Genomic DNA, 26,843 nt, shown 5'->3' on the forward strand with positions numbered 1-26,843 from the left:
GATTTTTCAAATTGTATACATGAAAAATGGACAATCGTTATGTAATCTCAAAGCCATATGGAACAAGTGAATGATGAACAATAATGTTAATCCAATTCTTGAACCAATATGCATGTATCATAAAACTAGTCTTCTGTGCACTATTTCATCGTTTTTTACCTATCCGTATCGTATAATCGTCAAACGAATATTTCATTTGGTATGTGTTATTGTAAAAATAAGACAGCTAACCAATAGTCTAGTTTTGAAACCAATGTCTACCGATTGTCACCTTTGTAAACAATCAACAAAGAAGCATGCATATTTAGGTAAGCATGTTTACAACATGTATAATGGAAAACCGTTTATTTGGATGACGGAGCAATGTTTACGTTTGTTGATTCTCTCTACCAGTTTAGTTTTCCCTTTCGCACTTGCGTATTGCGATCTTCAGATTTTAACGGGAAAGGTCATGCTCAGGTAACTGCATACGGGAAAAGCATGCCGGAGAATTGTTGGCTGGAAGGAAACAATTAAAAGATTAAATTCCTTCTACATTTGAAAAAATAAAAAAATGACTGCAGTCTTCAGAAAAAAGTTTATGTATGTAAGTTTCATAATAAAATTTAAAACTAGCCATTTAGAAATAAAGAAACATGCGCCTTATTTTTAACTTGAAATTTAATATGACTTTTATAAATGTGTTTATACCATTTCAATTTTTATTAGTAACAATAAAATGTTATTACATCCAGTTCTACCAATGCCCAGCTACAGATGAATATTTCATTATAAATTACGTTGTCTATATAAGACATTTTTATGGCTTTTCATTAAGGTTGAGGAATTTATTCGCTTAATATATCAATTGCGTATACTTCAGCTTAGATCAATTGATTATAATAGTTGTACATGGCATAACTAAACATGTGGCAAAGTATAAAGATAGCAAATTTCGTAGTTGTCACTGCAATATTATTGTTCCATGGTTGTTCCATGTACGTTTCGACTACTTCAAAGGAATTAAAGAAGAACCGTTTCTTGGTATTGTCAATGTACCTTAGTCTCAGTGACAGCGCATTGGGTCTGGAATTCATTTATCACAATATTTTAGTTTTTATGAACTCACAAGGCGTTACATTCCAATACCAGTGTTTGATGATTCAACATCTAGCTGGTGGAACAATAATGTCGTCTCTTATACAGACCTTATTGATATGCATCGAACGACTAAATGCCACATTCACAATACAGAAGGATATACTGGTCTTTGTATGCAGCAATAAAGGTGTTTTACTTTATTTCATACTAAGTCACTGCATTGCTTTGTTGCGATTTGGTATTGCAACAGTTGATGGACCAGTACCGTGTGAACCTAAAAACACTGCTACTACTATATTGTTATTTTCACATGACATTCCTTGCTTATGTATTGTTGTTGCAATAGTTTTTTGTTACGGTGTTGTAGTATATAGGATGATTCGTTTGCAAAATTTTGCTCAAGCAAGTAGTATGACGGATAGCCAGGTCGCCAAGAAAAAGGCTAAGGCTATAAGAACACGTAAAAATGTAGTTACACTGGGTTTGATAATTGCTGTATCTTTAGTGGCAGTTCTACCACGAAGTATGCTGGCGTTTTATTTTTACATGGGGAATACATCTGCTATAACAGGTACTCTTATAATGATCATCAACAACTTTTTTATTTTGTTAAATCCTGTATTAGATCCAGTTATCTACGTTTTACGGATCAAGAAGTACCGTCAATATCTCCGTTGTAAATGTCTGAAGAAAAATGCTGTTTCGGATTTAACTAATTCGACAGCCGTATCTTAGGATTGTTGAACGTTGCTCATATTCATAACTATAAGTGTAAGCGTTGTTTACATAATATAGTTTGAACTTGAAGAACCTTTTTCTTTAGATAAATCATGTAATAGATCCAGTTATCTATGTCTTACGGATCAAGAAGTATCGTCATTATCTGTTAAATGTCCTTGTTGTGTATATATCAGGTGAAGAAAAATAGTTCCCGAGATTATCATTATCACAGTAGCCAGTACTTTGGTACTGGCATGAAAGTACGGATTTTGTATAATTAAAATTTGCTGTTACATTTCTTTTGAAATTATTCAAAATAAAGAATTGTATCTCTCTCGTAGAAAGCTATGATTCCTTGCCCTGTTTGGCTATACTTGTCTGTCTCGTTCGGTTTATTAAGCTTTAGATTTTCAAATATTTGGACACTGACGAGACTTTGATTGTCAAAATGCACATCTGGTGCCCAAAAAATGGTACAGTGTCTGGTTTTTTTTATTACATTTTGTAGCATTTTAACGGATTTAAACATGTACTTGTGATTTGTTCACAAACCGGTATTGATAAAAATAAATAAACAAATGTAGAAATGTTCCGGATTTAATTAAATCTGTAATTGGGTAAGATGATGCAAGTATACGATTTTTATTGCGTCTTACACTTGGAGAAGCAAATAAGCTTTAACTACTTTAATAAGATATTGTGTAAAAACGTTAATTATGAGCTATGAAAGTCAAGTGGCTCTGGCATTTTTCTGAGGAAGTTTTAAAAAATTTCAAAGAAATATTTTTACAGTGGTTTAGCTTTCATTATTATTTTGCAAGAACGTGTTTTTGGAAATATCAATATTCTATGAACAACTTCATAGCGTGTTGCATTAGCATTTTTTGTATTTTCGTTGCATTTTGTCTGCAAATTTCTTTTTGTGTACTATGGCGCCTCCTCAATGCTAGTTTTTTTGTGATGTCTGACGTTACAAATCTAAATTTAGCAAGTTTTTTTATAATGACGGTTTATATACATATATATATATATATATATATATAGCAAAAGTAAATAAACACGGTGTACAGAATGTATATAATAATATTTTTAAATTTATATATATGAATAAAAAAATAAAAAATGATGCCAATAGATTGAAAAATACAAAAAAGGCATCAGATACATAAAATATCATTTAAAATACGTGATCATTATATCCAATGAAATCAAGAGAATGCTACACTATACATAATATTTATTTATATATTACGAATAACAAATGTTTCGAGATTTGTGATAAGATAACAGCACAGAAATGTCAGTATATATACCAAGGGAACTGCCGGGAGTACATGCGACCATTTAAATTCCCAATTGGATCCCCGAAAACGTCACCATAACCCTGGTTACTATGTGACATAGTCAAAAGTTAAACAGAACACTGAGGAATGCTAGACGTTCACAGAGGGACAAAATGACGTGCATCAGCCTATAATACATTTTTAGTACAAATTAACGCAATTTACACTTTAAATACTTAAATTTAGTATTACAAGTATTTTATAAATAACTACATAATTATACGGAAAATTTATTTTCAAAGCAAATTATAGAAACCTTCGCGTATGCATAAGATATCACGGTTGTATTTTTTCAATATATGTGTTGTAAGAACAAACCCACACACACATACAAACACAAAATAGGAAATCTAAAAACTTTTCTTAACGTAAAAAAAAAATGTCAAGATAAAAAAGGTGCATTTAATTGGATTACTTAAAATATCAATAAACAATAAGTACGTAATTAATTATTATACATGTTGCATCATAAATGTTAACCAAGTCGGCCTACCTACCCTAGAAAAAATATGTAGACATGGGTACTTCTTAATGTATTTGTAATTCAGGTTTTAGACAGGGTATATACTGTGACATTCCAGGGTTAGGGCTTATATCCCCTTCGTCTTGAGCTACGGCGATTTAAACTCTAAGCCGGACATTGCACAGTATATACATGATATACCCTGTCTAAGACCTGAATAATATATAATATTTATTCATTATATTTTCTTTTACTGTGTTTGCATGTAATACCAAATAAAACAATCTCCAATTCTAAATTGTCACATTGATAAATTAAAAATGATTTCAATGAAAAATTTAGATGGATAGTATCGAATATTCCGGGTTCTATAGTCATTATTATCGTTACGATATGATATTCAATAAGTGTGATTGCCTATGCAGAACCAATATTCAAGACCCAATACTTTTATATGCAAAATATAATTCAGTAAATGTTAAGAGAAAGAGTGGTGTTGAAAACCAAAACGTTATAATACACCAAGTATAAACATATCGTTGTTCCATAAAGACACGTACAAAACAAGCAAGTCGTGGCCTACTCATGTATTTGGAATGGATCCATGAAACATAACCGTCTCAAAAAGAAAATAAGTAATCGATATTTTGTTTCAAATTTTACTATGGAGTATTCTGTGTAAATAGAGCATTGAGGACCCAAAATTCCAAAAGCTTGTGTTACATACGGCTAAAGTAAATAAAGGCTACAGTAGTATATCGAAAGTCATCAATTGACGAAGAGAAACAAATCTAGGTTACAAACTAAAACTGATGTAAAACCATTACCTATAAGAGAAAACAATGAAATAACAGAAACACTGAGGCGCAGCAAAAAACCAAAACGACTATGTAAGACACATAGAAACGAAATATAAGATACCATTAGCCATTTTCTTGACGTGGAACAGGACATTTTAAGAAAAAATTGTAGGTTGAACCTGGTTTTGCTGCAATCAAACCTCGGGCTTTTAGGACACTGTTTAATATAAAACTAAAATGACCACATTATAGGACAAATAAATGCAAGACCACTGAGGACAGAGAAATATACAAATAAACATTGCATTAGCATGATTAGGATATTTCGACATCAAAGGTTCGAGGCTTATAATTTAATACACCATACTTGCGTTTCGTCTACACAAGTACGAAGTTGAAGAGCATTGTTGACACAAAATTCTAAAAAGTTGTGCCAAATACGTTTAAGTTTTTCTATGCCTGGGATAAGAATATCCTTAGTATTTAGAATAATTCTTACTTTTGCAAACAGTACATTTAAAAAAAATGACCATATATAAAAAAAGAAGATGTGGTATGATTGCCAATGAGACAACTACCCACAAAAGACCAAAATGACACAGACATTAACAACTATAGGTCACCGTACGGCCTTCAACAATGAGCAAATCCCATACCGCATAGTCAGCTATAAAAGGCCCCGATAAGACAATGTAAAACAATTCAAACGAGAAAACTAACGGCCTTATTTATGTAAAAAAAAATGAACGAAAAACAAATATATAACATATAAACAAACGACAACCACTGAATTACAGGCTCCTGACTTGGGACAGGCACATATATATTAAATAATGTGGCGGGGTTAAACATGTTAGCGGGATCCCAACCTTCCCCCTAACCTGGGACAGTGGTATAACAGTACAACATAAGAACGAACTATAAAAATCAGTTGAAAAAGGCTTAACATATATAATTGATGTTCATGTCAACACTGAAGTGGTGACTAACCACAGAATGAAAACGAACACGTAAAACAAATGCCTGGGATAATTTTTTCTAAAAATTCAACTTTTGTAAACAGGCAATTTATAAAAATGACCATATGATGGATATTCATGTCAACACCGAAGTGCTGACTAATGGGCTGGTGATACGCGCTCGGGGACATACGGATCAGCATCCGCTGAACTAGCAGACTTTACAATGTTTGTTATTCTTGAAAACATTTTACAACGCTTTAAACACAGACACAAAATGATTATGAATTCCAGATTGAGGGATGACGGCTGGATCATATTTAGGACTCTGAACCGCGTTGGTACTCCGAACCGCGATGGTCGCGCTGAAGTAAGATAGTCCACGCTGAAGTGCGTTGCTTAACAGTGCGATAGTGACATTGTGATGTTTACTTGTTGATAACTACGCTGAAGTGCGATGATGACACTGTGACGTTAACTTGTTGATTACAACGCTGAGAGCGATGGTGACATTGTGACGTTAACTTGTTGATAACTACGCTGAAGTGCGATGGTTACATTGTGACGTTAACTTCAGTGTCCCCATCGCACTTCCGAGTCCTACATATATATTTCAGACCTATAGAGGAACTACACGAACTATTAACAATATCTAACACTGCGCACCAGCACTAGAGGTTCACTTAAGAATTTTTCCGTAATGAACAAATATTCTTAGACACTGTCATATGCAAAGGAGAAAGGTTCTTTAACGAAGGCATACTAGACATTAAAATCCATATCAAACCAACTGAAACATTTCAATATATGCACTGCTACAGCTAACACCCGAAGAAGTAGAATAAACCTTAAAAAACAGTTGAAAGCTTTTAAAACACGTTCCCTTAAACGAGGATACAAAATATCTGAAATCAACGAATTTTTTTACAAACACAAAATAAAGAAAGGGAAAACTTGCTTGAACAAGGCCCAACGAAACGGGAGCAACCGCTAGTTACATTAACAAAATCCAACCAATCGATATAGAAACTAGAAAATATGATAATTGAACCTTATTTCAATAAACCCTCATTATAGCTTATAAAATACTTAAAATTTTACAAGGACTATTATCAAAGAATTAGCGGGTAAAGTCTTCTCGATTTTTCAAAACACAAGATGATACTAGTACTCAGTTCGAAAAATAAATATAATCAACTACTATTTTATCCAAAGACAACCGGTGTATTGTCCAATATAACATAAGAAATAAATTAAATAAGCATAAATAACACGCCAATATACAACTTATTGAGTCGACCACTGGTGAAACTGAACTCATGGATTTTCCCCAAACACGGCATAATTACCGGATCTAACATGTATGCTCATGGGTGAGCTCGGATGCGTTTATTGAAATACATTATTTTATCATCTCCAGTTGAAACCCCATTAAAAATCTAGGAATATGTTGCCTCATTGATTGAATAATATTTCTAAGACTGATCTGTGTCCACTGTCATTGTTAAAACCAAGTCAATCAAATCAAATTTGTTCATGTTTCGTAAACAAAAGAAGATTTCGTCGACACCATTTCGTAAATAATTCGTTTAGTATTTTGCTTGTTTGCCGTCTTTATACTTGCAAAGTATTTGATATTTGCTATTTGCTACTTCTGTTTTTAAAAAAGTCATATCATGTAATACAGCGATATTTACATAATTTATTGGGACTGTTATACAAGTGAGAGGTTTGGCTAGCAAAAACATCAGGATAATGACAGTTGATTTCCATTCGTTTGATATGTCTGGCCTTGAAGTCATAACACTATCGAGTCAGTTTTTTGAACTCTTACTCCAAAACCTACCAATCAAAACGTTGGATTTCATATTTCGAGCATAATTTGTGTGCTCCAATCACTGAGCAATGTTTTATGACTTCAGGCCCTGGGCTTTTGATTTTGCCATTTGATGACTTACGCCTTATTTTGCTTCTTAAAATGTATAACAAAAACAAAATAGAATTGCAATGTTAAATATAGCTGTTTATTCTAGATTTGTTTATTTAAATAAGCGATATACAATGTAAACTAACAGTAGCATTTACTAACTAAACATTAGAATACATTGGCAAGAGCAATAACGTTATGAAAATTACAATAAAAAAGATTTTAGTAACCTATCATCTGACTTGGTCTGTTGGACGAATCAAAATGTCGTGTATCTGTAAAAAAAAAAATACATCAAAAACATATAACATTATATACAAACTGTTCTCTCATTGCCTAATAATTTAAATCACGTTTTACCTAATTCAACATTATTGGTGTTTTTTTAATGTAAACTTAAACATTTGGTAAATTTAACCACTTATTCTTATTTTCTTGTATACAAACACTCACATACTACGAATCCATAAGAAGAAACAAATCAAGGTCACAAACTGAAACAAAGGGAATCGCATGATTTTAAAACGAAGCGAGACTGGAATCATTGACCGAGGCCGTGAATTCCTTTGGCTTCGTATATAATGATTATTTGTTGTATCGCCGGTATAAACAATGACCTAGAAAAGAGTGAGGAATTGTTATGATTTACTAGCTGTGTTCGTGTATTACAAAACATCATTATACAATTTATCATTCATTTGGCCGAGCATTCTTAGAAACATTTACACATAAAACAAATGGTATATCCATGAAAACATTGTTGTTATTGTTATAGCACAAAGTTAAATATTGATAACGCTAGTATGAAAGGAAACATAGATAACACATCAAACATTTATAGACTATGGATGTACACGGAGTACTACATCTAACAAAAGCCATATATTCATTTTTAGATGAGAATTTAACTTTGAAAAAAATTGCAAAACCGATATCAAACAAAATCTCCCAACATGCAGGCATATTAAATACAAATTCTATTGACGAACGACTGAAATCCTCACGTTTTTTGTTGCTATCACAAATTGCTTGATCCTTAAACCATGTGTCTAAACCTACAAGACACTTTGTCATTTATTGCATGTCACCACTATCATCAATTCGATATAACCTGAAGCGCATGATACGCTTTCGCTAACGACGCACCCAGTATCCCAAAATTTGGAGTTAATGCGATTCCATTCTTTTGTTCTGTGGCCTGATTTGCATCTTGTGAATTAGTTTATGACATTTGAACATAATTTAACTAGAGTTGCCTAGATATAGAATTACATCATTCACTGTTTGAAGGTCATAAATCAATTGAGAGAAAACAAAGCCGGGTTACAAAATAAAAAAACCGGTAAAATACATCAACTATAAGTGAAAAAACAAACGAAAAACAGGAACACTGAAGTAAAGAAAAAAGACCCCTAACATAGAAAGGAACTTTTCGATAACAGCTGTCATATTTTTGACTTGGTACATGAAATTTTAAGAAAAAATTATGGGTTGAACCTGGTTTGATGGCTATACAAACCTTCATGTGCTGGAGCATTTAAGGCATAGACTACTAACCTGGCATGTGTTGGAGCACTTAAGGCATAGACTACCAACCTGAATATGTGCTAGAGCACATACGGCATAGCCTACTCACCTGAGCATATGCTTAAGCACTAAAGACATAGACTACTAACTTGAGCCTGTACTGGAGCACTTTATGCATAGACTGATAACCTGAGCATGTGCTGGAGCACTTAATGCATAGACTAATATAGCACGAGCATTTAATGAAGTACTTAAGACATAGACTACTAACCTCAGTATGTGCGAGAGCACTTAAGGCATAGACTGCTAGATGGAATATGTGCGTGAGCATTTTATGCATGGCCTACTAACCTGAGCATGTGCTGGAGCACTTACGGCACAGCCAACTAATCTGAGCATGTGCTAGAGCACATAAGGCATAGACTACTAACCTGAGCTTGTGCTGGAGCAATTCAGGCAAAAGATGCTAACCTGAGCATGTAAGAGAGCACTTAAGGCATAGACTATTAATCTGTGGATGTGTTGAATCACTTTAGGTAAAGACTGCTAACCCGAGAATATGCTGGAGCACCTAACGCATTAACTACCAACATGAGCATGTGCTGTAGCACGTAAGACATGGACTACTAGCCTGAGCATGTGCTGGAGCACGTAAGGCATAGACTACTAATCTGAGCATGTGATAGTGTACTTAAAACATAGCATTCTAACCTAAGCATGTGCTGGAGCTGAGTTTGACAGTCCCTCTGGTATCTTTCAAACATAGCCGACTAACCTGAGCATGTGCTGGAGCACTTTAAGCATAGACTACTAACCTGAGCATGTAATGGAGCACTTAAGACATAGACTACTAACCTGACCATGTGATGGAGCACTTAAGGCATAGACTTATAACATGAGCATGGGCTGGAGCACCTAAGGCATAGACTACTAACCTGAATAGTGCTGGAGCACTTAAGGCATAGATTACTAACCTGGACATGTGGTGGAGCACTTAATGCATATACTAAAGCATCTGCTATATCATCGGCTTGGAGACACTGAAAAAGAGTATGAGGTCCAAGTATACATATCCTATGTATGCGTCTATAATGAGTATATATCCAATTTAAATCAGTTACTCGTATTTAAAAACAAATTGAAACAGTAAATTTAAAATGATAAAAACAGTAACTCAAAAATAAAAAAAAAATTTCAGATGATGTCAAATGAAACTAAAATTGAAAATGGAATAAAATTGAGAATGGAAGCCTTTTTTTCTCAAATTTCCATTAATTTTCCGTTGATTAATGACAAAGTACATTACTCCGAAATTCATGGTCTTAATAATAGTATGTATTTCATGCAAATGAAGGTATTTTACAGTTTATATAATATACCTGACATACAATGTATGAAAAACGATAGCATATAAGTAATGATGTGTTTACTGTCATAAAATGGATTATTCTTAAGTAGAAGTTTACGGTGATTTCAGCTGTGTTTCGGTAAAGTACGTCTTCTACATCTGTTGTTGCAATAATCAATTCCATGTCGTCAGGTACAGTATTAGATGGAGGATGATAGCGTTTTTGGTACGCAACAGATTGATAATCCGAAAGTCAATGGATTGAGTTTTGAAAACATGCAACACTACCTTTGTTTAATATAAATAAGAAGATGTTGCATGAGTGTCAATGAGACAACTCACCATCTAAGTCACAATGTATTAAAAGTTAACAATTATCGGTCAAAGAATTGTCTTCAACACAGCGCCTAATGTAGTTTAAGAGGGATGCTTTGCAATAAGACAACATGTATCCACACTGTATGAAACACGTATCCTTTTAAGTGTTATTATTTGATAACGTTATAATCATACCTTTATACTTGCGTATAATGCCTTAGCTTTTCCCTCACTTTTATGCAACTTTTGTGCAAACTCTGTTTCAACTAGACCTGGACTGATTGACTGTAATAAAAAATATTAAATTGAAGCACAAGCAAAAAATGCCATTATTCATATTGTTAAATTTTATTTCGATGTCAGTGCAGTAAATAGTACCTATACTAATTCATCTATTTATTTCAATTTCATTCAAATAGATGCACTACGCCAGTGTCAATACTTGATAAATCATATCTAAGGATACACTGAGTTTCAGACGAAAAAAAAGTATGTATGATTTGGAAAATGAAAAAAAAAACAGTAGTTTCTCACTATTTACACCACTGGGTCGATGCCACTGCTGGTGGACGTTTCGTCCCCGGGGGTATCACCAGCACAGTAGTCAACACTTCGGTGTTGACATGAATATCAATTATGTGGTCATTTTTATAAATTTCCTGTTTACAAAATTTGAAATTTTCGAAAACTGAGGATTTTCTTACCCCAGGCATAGATTACCTTAGCCGTATTTGGCACAACTTTTTGGAATTTTGGATCCTCAATGTTCTTCAACTTTGTACTTGTTTGGCTTTATAAATATTTTGATATGAGCGTCACTGATGAGTCTTATGTAGACGAAACGCGCGTCTGGCGTTCTACATTATAATCCTGGTACCTTTGATAACTATTGAAACATCATCAATAGATAAAGATTAGTCGTATACACGTTCCGTTTCCAACAGATTCACACTTAAAGCAGATTGCCTGACTTTTAACCTCTCTAGACATAAACAAAATAAGTCTAAAGATTTTTTTATCTGTATATAATATATACGAATAGTACTCACATATCCCGTCTTTCAGGATACCCATCATAGAGGGGTTCTGATCCAGGATCCCGCTTAATGTTTTGTCAGATTCCTGTATCCCGCTTACACAATGTACGTTAACAACTCTCATTTTTTTTTTGTAATTTTCCGTGTCCCGCTAGACTTAATTTTCCCGTTTTCATTGCAGAATAATTTGACTTTCACGTGTCACGCATACAAAAAATCGGCCATATCGCGTCACGCTTAGACCCAATGAGACCCACATAATAAAGAAATAAAATGACCGGAAGTGATTGATTGATTGATTGTTGGTTGCTTAACTTCCAGTGGCAAATATTTCATGTATATTCAGGACGAGAACAAGTTCACAATAAATACATTAGGTAGGTTGATACGATAGAGGCCATCCGGGATGATGGTCGGGGAAATTTGGACTACTACTGGGAAATGAGGGTATTTTGGATAGGGACAAAAATTTTGCCTTGCAACAGACCACCTAAGGACCCTCAAAATAGTTGTTGCAAGGGTTTCTTAACGTGCAAAGAGCGTGGCACTCTCTTTACACGAGGCATCGGATTCAACGTCCCCCTTCTGACCGGACGTGACTGCGAACTTGATACATCCCGCACAGCCAAACGGACGCCCTACTACGGCAAGCGTTTTTTTCTGCCGGTCGGGAGAAGACCAAGTGACCATATTTCTATACCCCAGTCAAACTTTGGGACGACCGGAAGTGCAATGTCTCATAGTATAAAAGTGTAAGTAACCAATCTAATATAAGATGAATAGTGCAGATCACGTGTTTAATAAGACTACAAAACACCAAAATACTAACACACAAAAACAATGTTCACTTACCGCTTTCTGGCAAATACTAAACGGTGTTTATACATAGCAACGTTCAGTTACTAACACTCATACTGTTTTCTTAGATTTATAACCATCTTAATTAGTGTTTACAGAAACATGTTTTTATAATTTAAAGGTGACCTATAGTTCTTAATTTCTGTGTCATTTTGTTGTCATATCAGCTGAAAGGCAGTCATACCACGTGTTCTTATTTTTACGTTTATATATTTTTGTTAAAGAAACTCTATCTTATCAGTTGAATTACCGTGATTTTTATTTGTGATTTCATTTCTCGCAGTTCGTGTCTGATTCCTTCTCCGAGAGCAGTCACAGCATGTTTGGTAGCTGAATAAAAATGTCCAATAGCGTAAGTAATTACTAGATGACCAGATATACTAAAAATAAAATACATTTTCTAGTTAGTATGAGTAACTTTTCTATAGACAATTTATCTGTTCAGTGCAACGTCAGGGACGGATCCAGACATTAAAAAGGAAGCTTGCTGTTCAACTGTATGTCTCCATTCAAAATCATTGATTATCAAAAATGGAGTTTCAACCCACAAAACCCCTCCCTCCAAGCTCTTGGATCCGCTACTGAATATAATACGAACCTCTTCTTATATCACCTCGTTATGAAACTTCTGCAAAATCCAATACATTTGACTACGGTGTTCAAGAGAATGATCGAGAGAGATATGAAAAAGAATCTAGTGAATACTAAAATATTATTTTTTATTTTTCGGATGTTGCAAAGATTATTTTATTATTTCTGATGAATATTTAACTGCAATTGTTTCAAATTATCTATATATGTTCATGTTATCAAATATCTGCTAGGTAAATTTTTCGAATAAGTAAGTTTGATATTTTCAGACAAACCTGTTTAGCAGAAATACATGTCCATCATTCGCGCCCTTTTCCCTCATTTGTTTGACAGCCTCTCTTGTACAAATTGTCAACCCTATGATATTTACCTGAAATTTTATAAAACATCAATTCTATGTTATAAATGACATTTCGATAATTGGTAATAAAAAATTGAGAGTGTAAAGTATCAGATTGACGTCGGAAAGTATAAAAATGCATTACAATCATAAGTGTACCTTCATGTATGATAAAAATGCTAACACGTGCTCATTTAGTAATGAAGATACATGAAAATAAATAAAACGTCATCTTTGACTGCAAAAAATCCTTAAATTTTATCAGTCCCTGAGGGTATCATCAGCTCAGTAGTCAGTATTTCAGTATTGGCATGATTTAACAGACTTAACTTAAATTATCCGTTTATAAATTTTGAAATTATTAAGAAACTAAGGTTCCAACTCCCTCAGGCAAAGTTGGCTTTAGATGAACTTGGCTTTTTATTTTTGGTATTTTTGACATATAGCTCATCAACGGTTTCGGTACTTATACATATTCGGATTTCAAATGTTTGGCTTTGAGAGTTCCTGATGAAGGATAAATCCAGGAAAGCGCTTCGAACGCAAGAAATAATTAAACGTGTTGTTTTCTATTTTTTACAAACTAAATTTTATTTGACCGTCAAATAAAAATTGTCGCTACGAACGACTCAAAGAAGCATTCAATAGAGGGTGTTTTGAAATCACTTTCATACAAGTGAGAGGTTTAATCCACAATGTTTTACAGGAGAAAATGCCTGTACTAAATCCCGGATTCGTTTTAGCCTTTTAGAGGTTGCCTTAAAAGTCAGTACGTTTGCTATTTTACTTTCTAACTGAAACTATGCAAAAACATTAAAATTTAGCACGGTTAAAAAATTGAATCTTTAACTATTTTGGACAGTGAACCCAATATTATCGAATCTATTTCACACACTGAGTTTAATTTATTTTCAAATAACGTTCAAACAAAATCAAATATGAAAGTTCTTCAACACCGCCATTAAGTCTTTAAACCAACATTGAATGTTTCTTAATTATTTTCCCTTTACAACTTACATCCACCATTTCTCTCCAATCTTTTGTTTCCCCACTGAGTAATGGAGCAGCATGCGCTAATCCAGCATTGTTGACACAAACATCTACGCCACCCAGATCTCGTTTGATCATGGTGAACATATCAATAATGTCTTGCTCATTTTTTAGGTCACATCTCACAGGTATTACTTGGCCTTTGGCAGATGATAATTTCGTTTTAAGAACCTGAATAAAAAACAATATATGCAAATATGTTATAATATTTATACATGTAGTTAGAAGAGTCAATGATCCTTTTGTACTATTGCATTGTCATTTATATATTTTAGTAATGGAACATTTTTCAGATATTTCTCAGTTGTTGGAGGTCTTGCAGTTGCCTATAACTCCTATTAATATCCGTATTATGTGAACTCTGACGTGGTGATTGTTGTTTCAGTGGCAATCATAAAACATCCCGTTTTTATTGCTGTACAAGAATATGAATTACTGTACTGATTATGACGTTATTGTTGATATAATTTGAATTCGAAGTAAAACCACCAATATTAGAGCATTCGAAGATACAATTTCCTATTATCAGCTGGGTAGGCTTTCAAATCTTGATTTCAGTAGTTGTCTGCTTGTAAAATTTTGTTTTAATTTGTGGATTCGTTAAAGGAATATAGATATATCATGAGCACTCATTCATGTCATAGATTTATTTTTCTATTTTTAATTCCTTTTTTGATATTTATTTTATGTTCTTTTATGCCGTTTTGTGTCTTTTATTTGTAACTTGACAGAGAGAAAAAAGTGTAGACACTGTGAAATAGAAAGGGTTTGCATAGTACTACACTGACCCGTGGTGATGGACAGTTAATGTTCATTTAAGGATGTTCGCTACTCTGTTTAAAAATAACAAGCGTTTTAATGGACTGTTATGAATTGATAGTATATAAATAAAAAAAACTAAAAGAGCAGAAGCAAATTGTGCGTCCGTGTGCTTGTTTTCGAGATATAAGCCATTGAAAATTTGGCGAGAAATGATTTTCTCTAGATTTTTTATATATTTACAGCTACTGAACCACTCAAGTTTCCCGTTTTTCCGTTTTCGCTCCGTTTTTCATTCGTTTCGTTTGCATGTTTCGTTCATTCCGTTTACGTGTCGTTCATTCCATTCATTTCGTTCATTTCGTTTAAGTTCATTCCGTGTTCCATTCCGTGTTCCATTCCGTTTATACACGACATAGCATGATAACAAGCGTGTTGTTCGGTAAATTGTGAAGCTAATCATTTCGTTTTAGAACGTTTACAGCGTGTGTGAACGATTATATCATTCTAAAACGAAAGGTAATTGGGTTCGTTTCACAGATAAATTTCGTATTTTATAATCACATCATCACATGTATTTTTCTTTATTAAAAAAGAAACGACAGTCAAGGTCGTTAAAAACTTCCATATATACACCACATGATGGTCACTGGCTCAGGTCTGAATATACCGTCTTTTTTAATTAAATGATGTGAAATGTTGTTAAAACTTTTTTGTTCCAGTATAGTCATTAAAAACTTGTTGAGACATGGAAATATTATATTTTACTTTCATGCTGAGATTAAATGTATCCACAGGTTCATTATTTATTTTTTGTAAAAAGGATGTTGAAAAATATCCCTACATTAAAGTGCACTCTACACATGGCTTACTGGATATACCGAGTTGCAAATATCTAACTAATTTACAATAAAACTAATGTAGAAAATTGTAGTATGGTAGTTTGTAAATAGTCTTCTTTCTATTTTAAATGATTAAAAGTAAATGCTGAATAAAATGTATCAACGATTGCTTAAAACATAGGGACAATATTTCAGTAAGTCTGTGTTTCATTTAATTAAACAAGCTAGATTTATATATTTTTTTAATACAGCTACTGTAATCTTAGTGTTATAGGGAAAAAAAATTTATTTGCATATCATAAATATCACGCATATGAAACATGTATATGCAGCCTTGTGTTTAAGTTTAGTGGACTATTGACAATAACATATTTCTGTAAAGCTAAAGTGGTGACAACGTTTTCGAGGATTTCATACATTTTTTAATCAATCCAAATAACCAGCGGGCGTACTCTGCAGGACGTCTTTTGAAAACTTGCCAGACATTTCACACTTAGCTTAGTTGTTTAACAGATAATTATTCTACTGCCAATCATTAAATGGAACTTTAATATTTGTTATTTTTAGCAAATGAGACTAATAAAGATATTTATACATTTACATTGATATTGATTTTTTTTTTGTGTTTAAAATTTGTTCAGAAATATAATTCAGTATTTTTATTTCCTTTATTTGAAATGTTTACGCTTTCAACTAATCTGACAATAACAGTGTAGTTATAACGTGATACCTATTAAGAGAATGAAAAACGAAAAAAAAGTCACAGGAAAAAAGTCTCGGGGAAAAAGGTCACAAGTCCCTAGAAAATAAAGTCACCGGAAAAAAGTCACAAGAATAAAAATCACAAGAAAATAATCACAGGGAGCTGACAATGCGGTATGGGCTTCTCTCACTGTCGAGGGCCGTACGGTGACCTTTATATATAAATTTGTTAAAATATCTGTGTCATTTGATCTCTTGGGGAGAGTTATCGCATTGCAATCATACCACATCTTCTTTTTTTATGTATGTGTTGTGCAAAAAAAAAACACAAAACCATTACAAGTTACAACCGTTGATAAAAACAGTCACGTACTTTGACGTTTAAAATTAATTTAAATAAGCTTAGCATCCTTATAGATACATGTATGTAAGTTTGACATTAGTAATTTTGAGGCCCTTTATAGCTTGTTGTTCGGTGTGAACCAAGGCTCCGTGTTGAAGGCCGTATTTTGACCTATAATGGTTTACTTTTTTAAAATTGTTATTTGGATAGAGAGTTGTCTCATTGGCACTCACACCACATCTTCCTATATATATCTAAGGGCTGTATAGCCAGTCAAGGTCTTTAAAAACTTCCATCATCATCATCAATGGCTTTTTTTTGGGGGGGGGAAGGGGGAGGTAAAATTATAGATTATGATGATATTTCTAAAAACTTGTGATCTTTTTACAAATTTCCATAAACTAGAAATTAATATTCAGCCCTAAACGTTGCCGATGAAAGCATTTGAGAAAACCATAAATAATAAAGTGCAGATATATCAGCTTTGTCTTAAAATTTGCAATAAAAAAGTACCTTCAAATATTGAATCAAAACTCTTTGAAACAAAGAAATTTGTTCAGATATATACATGTTGTATAAAGAATATTTTTTTCCGTGTTCTATTCCGTTTATGCACGACATAGAATTTTCCTTTCCTAATCAATTTTACTCATGACTAAATTAATGTGAAATTTTACAAAAAATCATCTACAAAATTGTACTTTAGTGTCAGTAAGGACAAAAAGTCATATTTAGTGTAAAGTGCAAAGTTCCAAAAAATGTAGTTAGAGTTATGAATTTTCGTTTATTCATATATATCACATTTTATAAGAAATATTAACATTAAACCGGGATATAAAAAAAATCTCAATTATACTAAGAAAAGAATATTCAAGGAATATTTACAATATGCTTCGTCGCAAATTCGTGTAAAACCTTAGACAAATAGTACAGTTGCATATTTTATCGACTGGTCAGTGTTCGGAACGTATGATAACAAATAGTTATAGCGTATTAAGGACGAGAAAACGAATAAAAAGCTATGTTTCGCAAGAAACAAATATCCACCAGAGACAAAATAGATGTTAAACTGGTCCGCCGATCCATCTATACATGTAGCTTTGCACTTCCAGGTGAACACAACAGGGGTCCAGTTTATATAGATGTGAATTATTAAAGGTCACCGTCTCAAAATCCTATGCACGTTTGAGTTTAAATCCCGCGATAATTACAAGGGTACATCAAAGTGACATATAATTAATATTCGTTAATTTTATATACTCAGAATGAATAGCTTGATCGTTTATACAGAGAATAACATAAATTTAAAATAAAAAAATATGTGGTATGATTGCAAACTAGACAACTATTAACCAGAGTAAATGACAGATGAAAGCAACCATAAGTCATCTTAAAGTATATCCTTACGACGCGCAGCTAGATTGGGCCGGATCCCAGGCTAGTAGAAAAGGGTATAAATTTGCATCTGTATGGATAGTAAGATTGTACAAGTAAAAAGTAAAACGAGTATTCCACATGGCTTAGGTGTTAATTGACTTCTTAATTTATGACTTAATAGTATTATATTATGTAAACGAATTGAGAATCTGATTTATTCTTCCCGTAAAGTGGACAACCTTAGCGTGACTTCTTCGTGACACTTACAGCTAATTTCTTTATTCATGCAGGGTAAGACTTTGGTAAGTTTGATTGCTTTGTTTGTATATTGACAATTGGAATTGTGATAACTTTCAATCAAATTATAATATGACATACACTTGTTTTAATAATGCCTGTCTATATTGTTTGCAGAAGTCAATCTTCATGATAGTGCTTGAGCTAACGTTAATACAAACAAAACAAGCAAGCCAACTGAAGTTTTACTCTACAAGCATTAGGAAATTAAATGTAATGGTACAATTAAAGCCAGGAGCATTTGAAATCTTAAATAGATTACTGCAACCAAAAACACAGCCGTAGTCCGTTTTAAAATCGTTTTAAAAAAAAAAGAACAAACAAAAAACAACAACCAGTACATCATTAGAACCCCAATTTATTCATCGTGGAAATATTGCGCTTAAAAAGAAGGTCAAGGGGCAAAAGATAGCAGCAGGGACATTCAAACTCATAAATCGAAAATAAACTGACATCGCCATGGATAAAAAAAAAGAAATAGATAAACAGACAAAAATAGTTAGGACACAAGGACTGAGCAACACAAACCCCACCAAAAACTTGGGTGATCTCAAGTGTTCAGGAAGGGAAAGCATATCCTGTTCCACATATGGCACCCGTTGTGTTCTCATATTACCCATAATACCAATTTGATTTGATAGCTTTGTTTCAATTTGTGTTTCAGACGGGAATTATTCAGTTTTTGGTTAAAATGCACACCATTGATTTTTTTTTACAAAAATTTTTTGGAGGAGAATAAAATTATTAACCCGTATGCATAAATTCTTAAAACATAGGAAACATATAGACAATAACTGTTTAGTGTCTTTAAATATCAGCTGTATGTGTACGAGGCTAAGACACCGGTGTAATGCGAGCTTTAGCGAGCTAATACTCCTGTTTCGAGCCGAGTACAAATGCAGCTTAATATTTAATGACACTAAACAGTTATTGTCTTTATCCTGCATTTAATTCTGTATTTTGTTCGTGTTTTGAAAGACACAAAACTTCACATCTTTTGCTTTTATTTTCGATTTGAAATCCCTTGTGTCCCGCATAGTAATATTAAAATCACAAATTCAGCTGAAGACGGGTTGAAAACAAAAGAATCTCGAATGGTCAACCATTATACATCGCTTAAGGTAAATTATTGTTTATTTTAACATAACAATTAATTTCAGATCTAGATCTAGGTGAGGGCGTGAAAATATTATAATTTCACCGAGGGGAGCAAAACGAAACACACTGCAATATTTGTTTATGCCAAAAAAAAAACAAAAAAAAAACGATACCTCCTGCTTTTAATTTAATCCTTTAAAAGGCACAACATTGTATAGTAATGCAAGAATATAAGGATGTAGGAGTGTACCATCTTTCAATGTATTTTGTCCTTCTGTATATACTACGTTACAGTAAAGGATTTTTTTTTTATCGTAGGCGAATATTATTCTCTCAAAATATATGCCCTCAAAATATTTCTTTATTGTTCAGTAGCTGTCAAAATTCTTATTCTATTTTGATGAACACATTTGAGCATTGTAATTTTTCGTTATATCTACTTTTTCGTCCGGAATATAGGTGAAATACTTGCCATTGTACGTTAAGAAAACGTAACAAAATAAGCTAAAAATCAATTCACAAAGCTATCATACATTATAAAATAAAAAGAATATATGTTAATCTGTTGCTATTATAAGTATTTTTTCGAAGTAATATGTTTTAATATCAATTTTGAATAAGTACCTGTTTGTCGTAAGTATAACGGTGTCGTTCAATTTTTATTCAGTAGGGGGTTACGGGGTTAGGACCAACTTTTTTTTACGATCAATGCCTTTGAATGTGGTAATATGATTGGAACTTTAATTTATCCTGAGTTGGAACCCACTTTTTAAAAAAATTGCTGGATCCGCCCATGAATATTTCCTAATTTCATCATAGATACATTGTACTTGTATTTATTATCCTTGAATTATCCTGGATTTTCTACGGAAGCGTATTAGCGCCACACATTTTTTTTTTATTTTTCTTCATATGTTTGCGTTATACGCAAACCTTTGTTTTATCTTATTTCTTATTTAAGATTCAAAGAAAACAGTAGTTATTAATGGAGGAGGCTGTATATAATAAAATTTATCACCTTTGTAGTAATTGCAAAGTAAACTGCTTGAATAATTAGATCCCATCAATGACTAATAATGAGCAGAATAATATAAGAAGATGTGGTATGAGTGCCAATAAGAAAACTCTCCATCTAAGTCACTATTCGTAAAAGTAAACCATCATAGGCCGAATTACGGTCTTCAACACGGAGCATTGGCTCACAATAAACAACAAACTATAAAGGTCCCCAAAAACGATATCCAAGTTACTACTAGTATATATATTACAAAGAAAATTGAGTAAATTGAGGTTATACCTAAGAAAAAAAAACAACCCTGCTAATATAGCTATAACCGAATATAAATATACTTCCAAAGTAAGCTCTCGTTTGAGAACTGTGTAAAGTAGGTTACATTCAAACAAGCTACCCTTTGGCAATAAATGTATAGAATGAAGATGTTTTATTAATAAAATTATGTTCTCTCTATTCAAATTGCTACCCAAGCATGTTAATAAAATTTAAAATGGAAATGGGGAATGTGTCAAAGAGACAACAACCCGACCAAATAAAAAACAACAGCAGAGGGTCACCAACAGGTCTTCAATGTAGCGAGAAATTCCCGCACCTGGAGGCGTCCTTCAGCTGGCCCCTAAACAAATATATACTAGTCCAGTAAAAATACTTCTGAATCATTATATTGAAATGAAAATTCAATGACTTTCTATCAAAGAATCTTGATCATATTCTGAGATTTTAAAAAAATGTTTCCTTATTAATAATTCATTTTAAAGCAGAGAGATCATTTTGTCTATTTGACTTGGAGGTTTCACAATTGTATGACATTATTTTTGATCTTTCAATTTTAATATGACTATATACTATATCTATTTTCTTGTTAAATTATATATTTTTCTGATGCACAAATCAGTCTTAATTTATGTATAATTGCACTTCAATTATTCCATTATTCCTATGCATATTTATTATAATGATTTGGCCTTGTATGTATGTTTCTTTTTTTATCTATTAGTAAATCACATCCGAAATGAATGACAGACGGACATATATACAAAACTTAATGAATAATTGAAATAAAGATGTTTGCGTTATAACGCAAAGGTTTGCGTAGGTTTGCGTTATATCGCAAAGGTTTGCGTTATAACGCAAACATAAGAAGAAAAATTAAAAAAAAAAATGTGTGGCGCTAATACGCTTCCGTAATTTTCAACTTAACATGACGTAAAATTGAGAATGGAAATGAGGAATGTGTCAAAGAGACAACAACCCGACTAAAGAGTCGAAAACAGCCGAAAGCCACCAATGGGTCTTCAACACATGGAGAAAATCCCGCACCCGGAGACGTGCTTAAGTTTGCCTCTAAACAAAAATATGTACTAGTTCAGTGACCTTGGACATCAAGCTTAATCCGAAAATTATAAATAAACATATTAAAATTTAGGCAATTAATAAGTTTGCTATAACAATTTTGCCAACGATTAAATCTATCTGAAACAAGTGTACAACAATTAGCAATTTTCTGATTTATTACAATTTAAACTAAATCGTAAATTATCGATGATAAATGTGATTAAACTGTTACATTATCACGATTTTCTTTTGACTGTTCAAACAACAGAAAAGTTCCCAATTGTGAAATAGATAACGACTTGTTATTTTTCAACCCAGATGTGAAGCTTCAAAGAGTGAAGATGTGATAGACGGATGCTAAAAATCAACATGTAAATTATATGGACGAGAAATAAAAAGGTGTTACATGTATGAAGTTATTCTAGAAACTGACTGTTATCAATTAGCGAGATTCCGATCAAAGCTTTGTATTTGCAATCTTCGAAGAACGCAAAAAAAGGCAAAAATAAAGAGTGATGTTATAAATGTAAAAGTTTAAAAAGTTTATTTTAACATATTTCTATTTCCAAGCAAATGGTCACTTACTCACATTTAACATAAAAACAAAAATGTTTAAATATTTCTTAAGAATATATTGTTTATAATATTTGGTCTTTATTCTACTTTTCAAGACATTTCCAATATTTGCATAGATAATTATATAATATATATATATTTTTTTTTTAGATATTCAAGGCAGTTTTATTTCTTTTTCAATAACTTTTAGAATGATTCCCTTCTCTTATTTCTAGTTAATTTTCTGTATTTTATAAACGTCTTTTTTATGTGCGTTAGATATTTTTTCTAATTAAATCAACCGTTTAATTGTGTTGAGTCATTTAGGTAAACAGAAAACACAATATTATAAATTTTCTTCACTGAATATTCTTGCTACATTATGTAAGTATATTTGTGAGCGTATAATTCGTCCTGAACATTCATGATATATATGCCACTGGACTTCAAGAAACGAACAACCAATCATTACTAGCTAGTGTTTGCACTTGAATAAAAAATAAAAACAAATACACTGTACATGCATATGATAGCGGACTATGCGTGCACATACAGATAAATTGACTGACTTTGGAAGTACTAGGTTATTTTGAAAAAGACTAAATATACGGATCATACGCTAATGTAAAAGACGGGAAATGATTACACTAAAGTCATCGAAAAAAATGTTTTCCCTCCGTGAAACTAAATAAGAATATTTGTTATCTATTTTTTGGAAAAACTTAACGGGCGTTAGTTTTAAAATAATTTATAAACACGAATAGGGTCATTCATTTCTTTAATAAAGAAAACTATGCAAATCGTTTGACGTGGATAACGAAAACGATTGACACACACATGTTTAGAAAGCATAATATAATATATTCTATTTATTTTAACCAGGGATAGCGACTGCCACTAAATTATGTTTCTGAGATACTTTTTCACGTCTTTTACGATGTACATCTCACTAACTAATATGAAAATAAATTTAAAAAAATGACAACTTTAATAATAAATATGAAAAATAAAATAAAGAATGGTTGCATCCTATTTTTTTAAGAAGAGAAGGTATTTTGATATTTAAATTGATCTTGTTTGCCTTTCATAATTTAAATATTTGTTTTATGTTACTATTTATCTATTCATTTCAGAGTTATCATTTTTATTTTAAATGCAATAACGAAGTAATGTAATGAATTCTATTCATAAATAAACAATGAGAAGTACGATATACCGATTAACTTTGGTATGTTTATTCGTTTCATTTGGAAATTTGAAAACTAGCATAATCACCAAACAACCAATCAGGTGAAATAGTATCGTTTCTGAACGAAACATGTTTGTTCACACGGAATATATTGATCGTTTCGTTCGTTTCGTTCACACACGACTTTGAGCGGAAAAACACGAGTTGACTTTAATAAACGAAATGAGTGGAGATACACGATTCTAACTGGTTTAACTCGTTCGTTCACATTTCATTCCATTCGCGTGTTCGTTCCGTGTTCGTTCCGTGTAAGAGGGAACGTTGAGTGGTTTAGTAGCTGTAACATTTGAACTTTTTTGGTTTCAAAAACTATGAAAAAATAACAAGTATTTGATAAGATTTTGAAAATTGTCTTTTTACACAATATGTAATAAGATTATGAAAAAAATAGGGGTTAGTGGGCAAAATTTGTTAATGGCAATACATGGATCAAACCAGAGGATTCCGAAAATCTGACACAAACTAGAAAAGTATAGGAGCAAACATCCTTAAAGGATTACAATACAGGAATAATGACTTGAGGGTGGTACTCACATAATCGCATTTTACATGTTTAACGAACACATTCGGACCGGACTTGGCTGCATGTGGATTTGAATTGTCAGTTTTTAGTGTACAGGAGTAGGTTTAAAGTTTTACAGCCGATTAGAAAAGTTCAGATGACAGTGTGTTTTTACCGAGTGAACCCCGTGTGACTGTTACAGCTAAATGAATATGCATACAATGTAATATCGCATTTAACGAACACATTGACACCGTACTTGGCTGTGTATTTATACATTCGGCTCAGCAAAATTTATGCAATTACATGTATTTGTTTAGTGTCGGTTTTTACCTCCGATTGTAAAATCGAGATGAAAATAGATTAAGACTATTAAACTTGAATGGATACACATACAATGTAACAACGTGTGTGTACATGATTGACAGACAGACGCAAACCTTGTATCACATATAAAACTAACGCAGTCTAACATTACTTAGTACGACAGACAACAGAATGCAAAAAAAAAACCTGCATGTTTATGTCATTTAATATTTTCAATAATAAAATTATATTGTAGTGTAGCGGTGTCTGTTTGAGAATCATATTTTGATATGCTTTTATTTTATGAGTGCAAACAAGGAAAAACATATATAAAGGACAGTTGAAGAAATAAAAATTAGAAAAAAATAAACATCATTTGCACTTAATATAGGGTTTAATGAGATAATAATTAGGTACCATATAACTAAATCAAGCTTTATTTGTTATCTTACAAAAGCTAGTCCGTCTTAAAATAACATATATTTGTAATAGTAACAGGTATAAAGCAAGTTACTTCTTTATATAGAAATCTATTTTAAAGATGTTTTTGTTTGTTATACAAAATAATTTTGCTTTAAATGCACAACCTATTATTCTTGTCTCTGTTATTGTACTGTTGTAGCTATTGGCAATTGATGCTTAATGTATTCTACATATAATGGTTTACTTTTTACAAATTGTGACTTGGATGGAGAAATGTCTCATTGGTACTTAGACCACATCTTCTAATAACTATATATCCGTTCTCTATCGTCCGAATATCAATTATTAATACAATTGCATACATTTTAAAATGCGTCTATAATGATGTTACCATGGTTACAAATTAACATAAACTTTCTCATACTATGATGTTGGCTATAAATTTAATATTTCATTTATAATATATTAAAGGGGAGTTAGAAATGGCAAATATTAAAATTGTGTGTACTTTTACACCTCACTCACACGACTATATATTAGAATATTATAGATGTACAATAATCGCATATAAATGTATTATTTAAAACATTGGTTGTTGCCTGTGCGTTACCGAAATATGTTTTCAGCACGAGATCGACATGTACAATAGCACGTCCACACATATAAGTCTGCTGTACTTACATCTGCGTGTACATGTTGTGTGTATAAAATAAAAGATGATAAAAGATATAAATATAATACCTGAATGTTATCGATATTTCTTGAACAGCCTACAACTTTCATGCCATTTTGAACAAGCTGTTGCACAATAGCGGCACCAATGCCAACAGATGCACCGGTTACAAGAGCAACTCGTCCTGCCCACCGTTCCATTGTTCTAGTTATTGAACGGCGGTAAAATGTAAGTCGGTCATGGACACTTCTATTTCAACGCGTTTAAAGATAATATTCATATAAACGCAACATTTGATTATACTTTTAATTTTCATTTCAAAACTGCAATTTTTGTGTAAAAAATGCTTCATATTGTTTTATCATCAATTCACAAAAACCATAAAAACAGAACAATCATTGCTCAATGTTTTAAAAAGTTAACAGTTGCAATAGGTACAATCAAATTAAATCAAATATCTGTATTCCTGATTAAAGGTAACTGTATTTCATAACCTAGTGATTGTTAAAGCGTTGACCGTGTGCATAATTTTAAAATGAACTTCGGTCAACGCCTTTAGTGTAAACATATTTTATTAATTAAATGCAGGTTAGATAAAGTACTCAAATAGACATTTACACACCAGCGATTAATTAACAGAATCTGGAAACAAGCTATTAACATAATATATTAATCCCTCTCCTAATTCGAATAAGAACATATTATATTGTAATACCCAAGGAGTAGAATTTAACAAAAAAAATGTTACATTAGATTATGTAGATGGAAAACAAACAACAAATGAAAGAGATTTTTTTTGATACATTGGGAATACAATGATAAAGTGCATGTTTCTGAACGGACAGAATTATAGATATACATATAGTTATCTAAGTTACCAGGCTTATTATTTGATACGCCAGACGCGCGTTTCATCTACATAAGACCATGAATAAAGACTACAGTAGTATACCGCTGTTCAAAATTCATAAATCGATAGAAACAAAACAAATTCGGGTTACAAACT

The 26,843-nt window shown here is 32.3% G+C and overlaps 1 protein-coding gene across 2 annotated transcripts; it reads right to left on the bottom strand.

The window, feature by feature from the left end:
• Positions 1-356: 356 nt before the first annotated feature.
• Positions 357-26,059, bottom strand: LOC143044278 (dehydrogenase/reductase SDR family member 11-like). Of its 2 annotated transcripts, XM_076216212.1 has the most exons (7): positions 25,906-26,059; positions 14,329-14,532; positions 13,247-13,341; positions 12,631-12,760; positions 10,681-10,770; positions 9,794-9,859; positions 7,368-7,567 (listed from the first exon to the last, which is right to left on the bottom strand). In XM_076216212.1, exons 1-7 carry the CDS (start codon positions 26,035-26,037, stop codon positions 7,526-7,528), a joined length of 759 nt encoding a protein of 252 aa, XP_076072327.1. In that variant the 5' UTR covers positions 26,038-26,059; the 3' UTR covers positions 7,368-7,525. The 2 variants fall into 2 exon arrangements, with proteins under 2 accessions (XP_076072328.1, XP_076072327.1); XM_076216213.1 differs by lacking the exons at positions 7,368-7,567; positions 9,794-9,859; positions 10,681-10,770 and adding an exon at positions 357-498.
• Between the last annotated feature and the right edge of the window lie 784 nt (positions 26,060-26,843).

This window comes from Mytilus galloprovincialis, chromosome 9, assembly GCF_965363235.1.
Source record: "Mytilus galloprovincialis chromosome 9, xbMytGall1.hap1.1, whole genome shotgun sequence".
NCBI lineage: Eukaryota > Metazoa > Mollusca > Bivalvia > Mytilida > Mytilidae > Mytilus > Mytilus galloprovincialis.